Below are 9,268 nucleotides of genomic sequence, written 5' to 3' on the forward strand. Positions count from 1 at the left end.
ATTTTTATAATATGCATTTTTACGAATAGTTTTAGTGTTTCCATTGGTATCCAAAACATCAGATACAATATAACAGCGAAGGGAAAACACACAATCTTTTTCACTTTATAATGCACCGCCACAAGAACATAAGCCAGTAGGTAATGTCTAATAGTGTGGAGGCCATCGTGGCGCTAAGGTTAGAATTCCGCCTATGACGCTGAACACCTGGGTTCGAACCTCGTTAGAACATCTGAAAAATATTTCCGTATTTTTTATCCGACATTTGTGGGGTATTCAGTATATTTTTTTTATTAAGTGGTGTCGCCCTGCGACATGCCTTTCGGACTCGGTTATAAAAAGTAGCCGAGGTCCCTTAACATTGCGAATAAAGTTGAATGGGACTACAGTCATTGATATGAGAGCAGTATCCCCGATTTTACTTGATGGAATGTTCATTTCCAAAATTACAGTGCGTATGTCTCCATCACTACTATAGAATACCAGCTGTGTACGTACGTTTTTCGAGTATTCCTAAATAGGATAGCTTAGAAAAATTTCTTAACTGAATTCTCCGATTCTTACGGTTTTGCAACGGTTGCTGAAGCCCACATGTTGAGGACAGAATCCCTATTGCAGGGTGCTCACCAAATAGGAATCAGTCATTCTAACACACCTTCCATACGTATATGTAAACATGCATATATATCAGTATCGCTCAGAAAAGATATGGCAAAATCTTGTTTTTTACACTAGGAATACCATGCACCATTCCCAAGGAAATATTGTTATTATTAAGGCGTATTTATCAGGTGGCCTCATCAACCCAGCTGAGAGAATTTGATATGTCAACTCATTTTTGAATTCGCCGTACAAAAATATAAACTTCAACATAAATAATTTATAAACTGTGTTTGCTGCTGTTATGGGTTTTAAACTAAGGGTACGCATAGCAACCTCATTTCTATAAGTTTCACTCAGGGAAATTAGGTCTTTTTTTGCATGAAGATAATTTAGACATGAAAATAAAATTTGTGTAGCCATAATCCTACACCTACTCTCGCAATTTCAAGGCAGCCTCACAATAAACACTCAACCCTCTATGACTCCTCCTCATCCCCACAAATCAAGCTTAAGTCCACCATATGACCAGCGCAAGAACAAAAACCTGAAATTGTAATGGCTTTTCAGGATATTCAGTAGTGAGAGCGGCAGCTCCATCACATCTAGGAGAGCTCCCCTGAGCATACCAAGTTACCTACTATTTTGGTAGCATGATGACAACTTCATCCTCCAAACCTTAACTGTCCTTTTCAAATGACCAGAAAATCCGACAGATATCCAAGAGCTAAAAAGGGGCACACAACCCTTCCTTGTGGTGAATGAGTTTTAATAACAATCTTCCTATTTGAGCCATTAGTTAACATTCACTTGGTAGGTACCTACGGCTACAATAACCTTATGAAAACTGTTTAAACCTGCCATCTTCGAGGTTTTGTGGGTTGTTGTCGTTGTAGTCACATTTGCATGTGAAGGTGGCGATCCTAGTCATGCTCCTGTAGGTGAAGCTCGTTCGGGGCCAAAGTACCGATCACCGCGGGAACAATTTGGCTTTTCAGGATATTCAGTAGTGAGAGCGGCAGCTCCATCACATCTAGGAGAGGTCCCCTGAACACACCAAGTTACCTAGTATTTTGGTAGCATACATATCATCTTGGAGGTTTTGTGGGTTGTTGTAGCCACATTTTCATCTTGAGGTGGCGATCTTCGTCAGGCTCCTGCAGATGAGCAAGCTCGTTTCGGTCCAAAGGACCGATCGCCGCCAGAAAAGGATGGGCATTGGTTATTTAATGACGCCAATAGCTCGCCTTGTAATATCGAACACCATAGGCACTTATGTTGAAACAATTAAAGGTGGTCTTATTTGTACAACGACCAAAAATCATAAAGTGCATTCCGCCATCTTGCTATCAAGCTGATCGACGTTTTGCCAACACACATAAAGAAATTTGTGTGCGTGTGTGTATACGTGTGCGTACACGAGCAGAGAATATGCGAGAAAGAAGAAAACAACAAAGAGAATGCAAACAGAAATCTGTCATCTTTATACCATCAAAGCTGGTCGGCTGCTAACAGCTGTTCACGTGAGACCACCTTTTTAAATCCGCCTTGAAAGGCACTTCGTATTGCCGCCCGGCCTCTCACTGAGGCCTCTCCGCTAATTGTCCACGACTGCCGTTGCATCAACTCCGTATGAAGCATTCCACTATCCTCAATCTGTGGAAGCGCCCGGTAGCTCACAGCTAAGCTTTTCGTCACAGCATTGAACATTACACAGATCGGACCTTAGTGTTCCAGCAGGTTTTGTGGGTAAAGCCTGTGCTTGACTCTCAAAAATTAATAAACTTTTCTCTTCTTGCTCTGATTGGTCGAAGCAAATTTGCCAAAAAATTTAAATGTCAGGGCCAAGGCGTATTAATCAGGTGGCCGCATCAACCCTGCTGATAGAATTTGATACGTCAGTTAATTTTTGAATACGCCTTACAAAAATATAAACTCCAAAAAAATATTTTTTTAATTGATTTTTGCTTGCTGCTGTTATGGTTTTTAAACGTAGGTTATGTAATGGCAGTACGCGTCTAACAACCTCAATCGCTGAAAGCTTCACTCAAGGAACCTAGCTCCATTGAGTAGCCCCCAAATAGTTTTTAAAAAGCGCAAAAGATCACAGATAAAACTAAGCCAGTACAATCAATCCCATGGCAGCCGGTTGTACGCACCGGATTAACCTGATGGAACCCTGATCGGCAAGGGCTGCCGCCTCAATGTACGTGTTCGTCTTTTTTGTCATGGGAGAGGCACATCCCGGAGTGCCTTCTCCGCACGCTTCTGGTCCGTGCCGGGATTGAAAAGAACCCCGGACCCTGGTTCTGTTCGGTTTGCCAGAACCGCCTTCATCATCGGTCAGTGTCGGTGAGGTGTAACCGGTGCATGGAGTGGGTACATTTCCAATCTTGCTCTGGCCTCACTTCGCTACGGGAGTATAGTTATACTGGCTAAGTCGCAAGATGCTGTGCGAACATAGCCAGCAGTGGGTCACAAGCGTCGTCGTCGTCGCCTTCTGCGTCCTCGTCGTCGGACTATGTGACCCCCCCCCCGACCACTCCCGTACTGCAATTTACGCAACGGCAGCATCCCACCCCAAAAATTGCCAGGCCAGTGACGGGAAGTTTATCGTTTCTGCAGTTAAACTGCAACGGACTTCGTGGCAAGATCGAGGATCGTAAGGATCGCTCAAGGAATGGAGGTGGGGGATTGGCCTTCGTGATGCACCGTTACGTGCAATATAGACCTATCTCGCCTGTGCATGACGCTAATGACCCCTACATGGAATGCAGGGGGATAGCAGTCAGGTCTGGTACTGCCGAGATAGAGCTATACAACGTGTACATACCGCCGGTTGGTAGCTGTGTCCCGATGAATGGCCAGGCTTACAACTCCGACATAGGTGGGTTGCTATCTGGCCATAATCATCTGGTTCTAGGGGACTTCAATGCGCATCACACGTCATGGCATTATTCCCTAGGTAACGACCAGCGTGGCATAGCTTTGGCAAAGCAGATTAAAGGCTCCACGTTTTGCTGAATGAGGATTACGAGGTGGTGCAGCAGCTCGCCAGACATCTCCATTGCATCCCCTGATCTCCTGAGTGACGTATCCTGGCAAGCCGTCATCTCTTTGGGGTCAGACCACCTCCCCATAATTCTCACCATCGACCGACCACCCGACTTCATAACCTCTGAGCGCCGGAGTTTATCAATCATAAGAAGGCCGATTAGGCTGGCTTCAGAGAGTACACCAATCGCGCTTCGATGAACAGACATCCCCCTCGGATGTGCTAGTTGCCGAGAGGAAGTTCGAAGACATCATTAAAGCAGCAGCCGGTCGCTTTATACCAGTCGGTCGAATACCCCAAGTGCGGCCCAATTTCCCGGCGCAAGCAGTGGTACTCGCAGATGAGCATGATGGGGTTCGTGCTATGGACCCCGCTAAACCCAGAATCAGCGAGCTGAATCTGGAAATAAACAGGGTAGTCAACGAAAATAAGCGGAATTTGTGGCTGGAACACTTGCAGTAATGTAACTTAGGCACCGGTGTAGACAAACTGTGGTCTACTGTTAAGTCACTCTCGAACCCCGGTAGACGGGATGACAGGACCTCAGTCACTTTTGGCGAAATAACTGTGACTGATCCGAAGAGATGCGCAAGATTGTTCAACCTTCAATTTATTGTGCATCCCGAGAGAGACATGGCAAGGAGGTGAGCCTTTCGCTGTATTCGTGGTCTATGAGCCGATGAACAGCCATCACAATTTACCGTGGGCGAAGTTACGAATGTCATCCGTGGCGCCAAATCATCTAAGGCGTTGGGCCCCTACGGAATCTCTACATTGATGCTGGATTCACTTGGAGTTGTGTACCGTACCACTGTCCTCAACCTGTCATTGAACACTCTTATAGTTCCCGATGTCTGGAAAATGGGCAGAGTGATCCCGCTACAGAAGCCTGGAAAAGACCCAGGTTTGGGGGAGTCGTACATACCGATCTCCCTTCTCTCACCAGTGGCAAAGACGCTTGAGGCATTACTCCTCCCGAGCCTCGTTGGAGAATATCCATTCGCCGAACATCAACATGGATTTCGAAAACAGCATAGCACAACAACAGCTTTGCATGCCATCACGGCACACATTTGCCGTGGCTTCAATCAGCCCTGGCCATGTGATAGGATGGTCCTCGTGGCACTGGACCTATCGAAGGCATTTGGCTTCGTTGAGGTAGACGTTCAATCTATCGCAGATGGCATCAATGGGTGGGTGGAGGGGTTGGAATGGAGGATAGGTAGAGGTTAAACAGTGCTGGAGATATCACTCCACCTTGGAGGACTTTCTGTTTCACTCTACGATGCTTCGACTTCTTATCCCTAAATTCCACAAATGACTCGCGACCACACAGATAATTCGCGACCCATCGTTTCAGGCCTGGCTGGAGGGACGTGTTGGCGATGTCCTCTCGTGGAGGGACGTGTTGGCGTCTACCTCAGCCATGCCAAATTATTTGAGGACATCGCCAACACGTCCCTCCAGCCAGGCCTGAAACGATAGGTCGCGAATTATCTGTGTGGTCGCCAGTCATTTGTCGAATTTAGGGATAAGAATTCGAAGCACCGTAGAGTGAAACAGAAAGTTCCCCAAGGTGGGGTGATATCTCCAGCACTGTTTAACCTCTACCTATCCTCCATTCCAACACCTCCACCCACCCATTGATGACATCTGCGATAGATTGAACGTCTACCTCAACGAACTTGCCTCATATTTTGCCAAATTATTTGAGGACATCGCCAACACGTCCCTCCAGCCAGGCCTGAAACGATGGGTCGCGAATTATCTGTGTGGTCGCCAGTCATTTGTGGAATTTAGGGATAAGAAGTCGAAGCACCGTAGAGTGAAACAGAAAGTTCCCCAAGGTGGGGTGATATCTCCAGCACTGTTTAACCCCTACCTATCCTCCATTCCAACCCCTCCACCCACCCATTGATGACAACTGCGATAGATTGAACGTCTACCTAAACGAACTTGCCTCATATTTTGCTGCAAGAAATCTGAAGTTATCCGCCATCAAATCTTCAGCCACATTGTTCACTACAAATACGCGTGATTTGAATACTGAGCTGACTGTGTTGGTCGATGGAGAAATGATTCCGACCATCAAGTATCCCAAAATACTTGGCGTCACATTTGGCAGCTCTTACACATTTTCCCCACATGCCACAGCAATCTGCGATAAAGTCAAAAGTAGAAACAAGGTCCTCAAGTCACTTGCTTGCAGCACTTGGGGTGCAGACAAAGAAACCTTGCTGACCACGTACAAAGCAATTGGCTAGTCTGTGGTAAATCATGCAGCGCCAGTGTGGTCTCGTCAACTTTGTGACACGCAGTGGAATAATATTCAGATCTGTCAGAATGCCGCCCTCCGAACTGCGACGGGCTGTCTCCTCAGTTCTCATGTGGATCACCTCCTTCAGGAGACAAAGATCCTACCAGTGCGAAGACATAACTACATGCTGTCTAAGCAATACCTTTTGGGCTGTTATCGCAGAAACCATTCAAATCGTCGTCTTGTGGATAGATATCCACCGCCCAGAAGCCTTAAGATAGATCTACATGATCTAGAGCTTGAGGTTCAGCGCTACAAGGTGCTCAACCACCTATAACTCATCCTCATCCCCACACATCACGTAATTCCGTCCTGTGTCCAGGGCGACATCAAAGACCTAACATTGCAATGGGAGCGAGCTCCATCCTATCTAGGTGAGATACCCTGAACACACCAAGTTACCTCGTATTGGTGAATTGCACAAACTTTATCTTTCGGGAGATACATAAAGCCCATTGGTCAATATTGGCATGCGACCACACACCATAATGACAACGTCATCTTAGTAGCTAACAAACTTTAACTGTCCTCTTCTATTGACCTATTGTGGTGATTGAGCTCTAGTCACAATCTTCCTATTTGAGCTCTTTGCTAGTAGAAAGCTAATTATTTTGCAACATTGAATGTCAGCTTGACTTGCTAACAATCTACCGTTACCATAACCTAGTGGATGCTATTTAAGCCTGTCATCTTGGTGGTTTTTTGGGTTAAACCATTGCAGCTAATAGGAATTTTGTAAATTTTAAAATTTGTTTTTTCTTACTTGACACTCAAAAATAAATAAAGTTCCTGCTCTGATTGGTCGAAGCAAATTTGCCGAAATTTTTAAATGTCACGGCGAATAGAATTTTATTCGCCTTGCTTATAAACTTTGACATATCAAATTCCCAAAAAAGATGCTTCGTTGTAGCAATTCGCCGATGCGGCCATCATATTAAATACGCCTTGGTCAGGGCGAATCGAATTTTCTTCGCCCTGTTTACAAATTTTGACATATCAAGTTCACAAAAAAGATGCTTTGTTGCAGCAATTCGCCGTTGGGGACGAAAACTAGAGAAGATTTTGAAGCAAGCTGTTTTTTATTAATCACTATGGCACTGTTTATATATATATATTTTTTTTTGTTCTTTTCGACATTTCCAAATTAAAAATTATACAAATATTGGAAGGGCCCGGACATGCTCTCATTATACTATGCAGAAGTGGTAGTAGGAGGAGCAGTAGATGTTTCGGCAGCCGTTGAAGCAGATGAAGAGGTATTATCAGTTGATGCAGAGGATGATGGTGATGACGGTGGTGCTACAGTTGATGATGGAATGGGGGTATTATTCAAAATGCAGGAATTCAATTCCGCATAGGCTTGTGTAGAATTATTTTCGTATTTAACTTTAGCTTGTGTGTTACACATGTCTTGTATATTCTGAGCCTGACGAATCAGCTCCTCGAGAGCAGCATATTGGGAAGTAGCATTGGTGGCGACACCATACAAGGCTTTAGCTTCGACGGGTCCCTAAAAACAAAAGCAAAATTGGCAATCATTCTCCCAACTTTGAATATAAATAACCCACCTGATTGATATAACATTGGAAGATATCGTCGGCTGTGTCTTCATTCTCGCATTGTACCAGAACAGCACAGGTGCCATTTACAGTCTTCGCCAATTGGTTACGTTCATCGACTGTAGCGTCGATGGCAGACTGTTGGGACTTCTGGAAGTTAGAAGAGCAGTTGCTCAAGTCATATTGATACTCCTGGGCAACTTCATCGATCAGGGGAATATAGTAGTTGAAACATGCCAAAGATTGGGTAGGGTTATCTTGTAGCGTTTGACTCGAACTTGCCATAAAATTCAAGATGCTGCGTTCTGGGAGTAATGCGTTGATGTTTTGTGGGTTTGCCTTAGCCAAAGCCAGACAGGCAATGGTGAAAACAATAAAACTCTTCCGTATGCTCATATTACGTATTTGGTCACTAAAACTTTTCGTTTAATCACTTCAGCTATATTTGTTCGACAATATGATTCCTAACAAATTTCGCAATAACTGTTCGTTGCTATTTGAAGACAAAGGTTTATATACCATAGGCAAATCGAATTAATTCAATTTGCTAATGTATGTGTCCATCACTAATGATTTAAAAAAACCCCATCGATTTTGGCCTCATATCATAGCTCAAACATGTCAAATTTTGTTTGTACAATGATTACGATATAAATAGGATAGGAAAATAACCCAGTTAAATTATTTGTAGGACGATAAAAAAAACAAAATGGGGGAAATAAAAAGAGGTAGTAACAAAACAAATAAAATGTTTCGAAATAAAAACTTTGACCCATTAGTATTCATTTTAATTCAAGGAAGAACTTAGATTTTGTTTGTTTTTCTTTTGTAAAATCGTATAAAAATGGGGCTTCTGAAGAAGTAAAACCGAGGAATTGGAAGAAGAATACTGAAAAACACCTGACAAAGAAGGCGTTTGAAACGATTTAAGCGAATTTTCATTTGGACCCTAATACTTAGAGTGAGCCAAAGTCACAATTTTATGGTGGGATGTATGTGGGGACCGCTCCACCTCCCCAAATGGATATATAGACCAAAATGCACAATATGTGTCTTAAATGTAAAAGATTAAAGAATAGAAATGGAGGCCGACACACCCACTAAGACCATGGCAATATGGGGCTCAAATAAAAGGAATTTGAATTTGGGAGTAAAGCAAAGTGTCTGTGGACTACCCCACCCTCCAGCAGATCACATTTACCGACCAAAGCAATATGGACCTAGAATGAAAAGTATTTGGAAGTTGAGAACGAAACCGGTTAATCAACATAATACCTCCAATCTCGACATATTTACCAACCAAACAATACAAAAAAGGGGTTCAAATTAAAGATATTGGAAGTAGTAGGAATATTAAAAAAACGGCCCTTGTGGACAACTAGATCGATAATGAGAATATGAGAATCTAATACAAGGTATTGTGGGGAAGATTATTAACATTACATTTGAATTTGAAAACCAGAGTCTGTTGCGACAGCCCTCCTCCAAAATCCAGTCAACTCACCGATAAGGACAAATCGATTTTAGTATCAAATCCTTCAAGCGGATAATGTGAGACTATTTGAAAGGTTTTAAGGAGTCTACTACAACTAACGTCCAACATTAAAGGGTCGCAACAAACACCATTTCCAGCATGGTATTTTATTGAAATCTAATAAAAAGTGGAATATATCATTTAAACGAAAATATTGTTTTTTATACCGCAAACAAAAGACTCAACGGAACAATCATAGTTCA

At 43.4% G+C, this 9,268-nt stretch overlaps 1 protein-coding gene across 1 annotated transcript; it reads right to left on the bottom strand.

Moving 5' to 3' along the window:
• Positions 1–7,149: 7,149 nt before the first annotated feature.
• LOC106093285 (uncharacterized) lies at positions 7,150–8,043 on the bottom strand. The gene is made up of 2 exons (XM_013260337.2): positions 7,541–8,043; positions 7,150–7,482 (listed from the first exon to the last, which is right to left on the bottom strand). Exons 1-2 carry the CDS (start codon positions 7,925–7,927, stop codon positions 7,165–7,167), a joined length of 705 nt encoding a protein of 234 aa, XP_013115791.2. The 5' UTR covers positions 7,928–8,043; the 3' UTR covers positions 7,150–7,164.
• Positions 8,044–9,268: the final 1,225 nt, after the last annotated feature.

Source organism: Stomoxys calcitrans, chromosome 4, assembly GCF_963082655.1.
Source record: "Stomoxys calcitrans chromosome 4, idStoCalc2.1, whole genome shotgun sequence".
NCBI classification, from domain to species: domain Eukaryota; kingdom Metazoa; phylum Arthropoda; class Insecta; order Diptera; family Muscidae; genus Stomoxys; species Stomoxys calcitrans.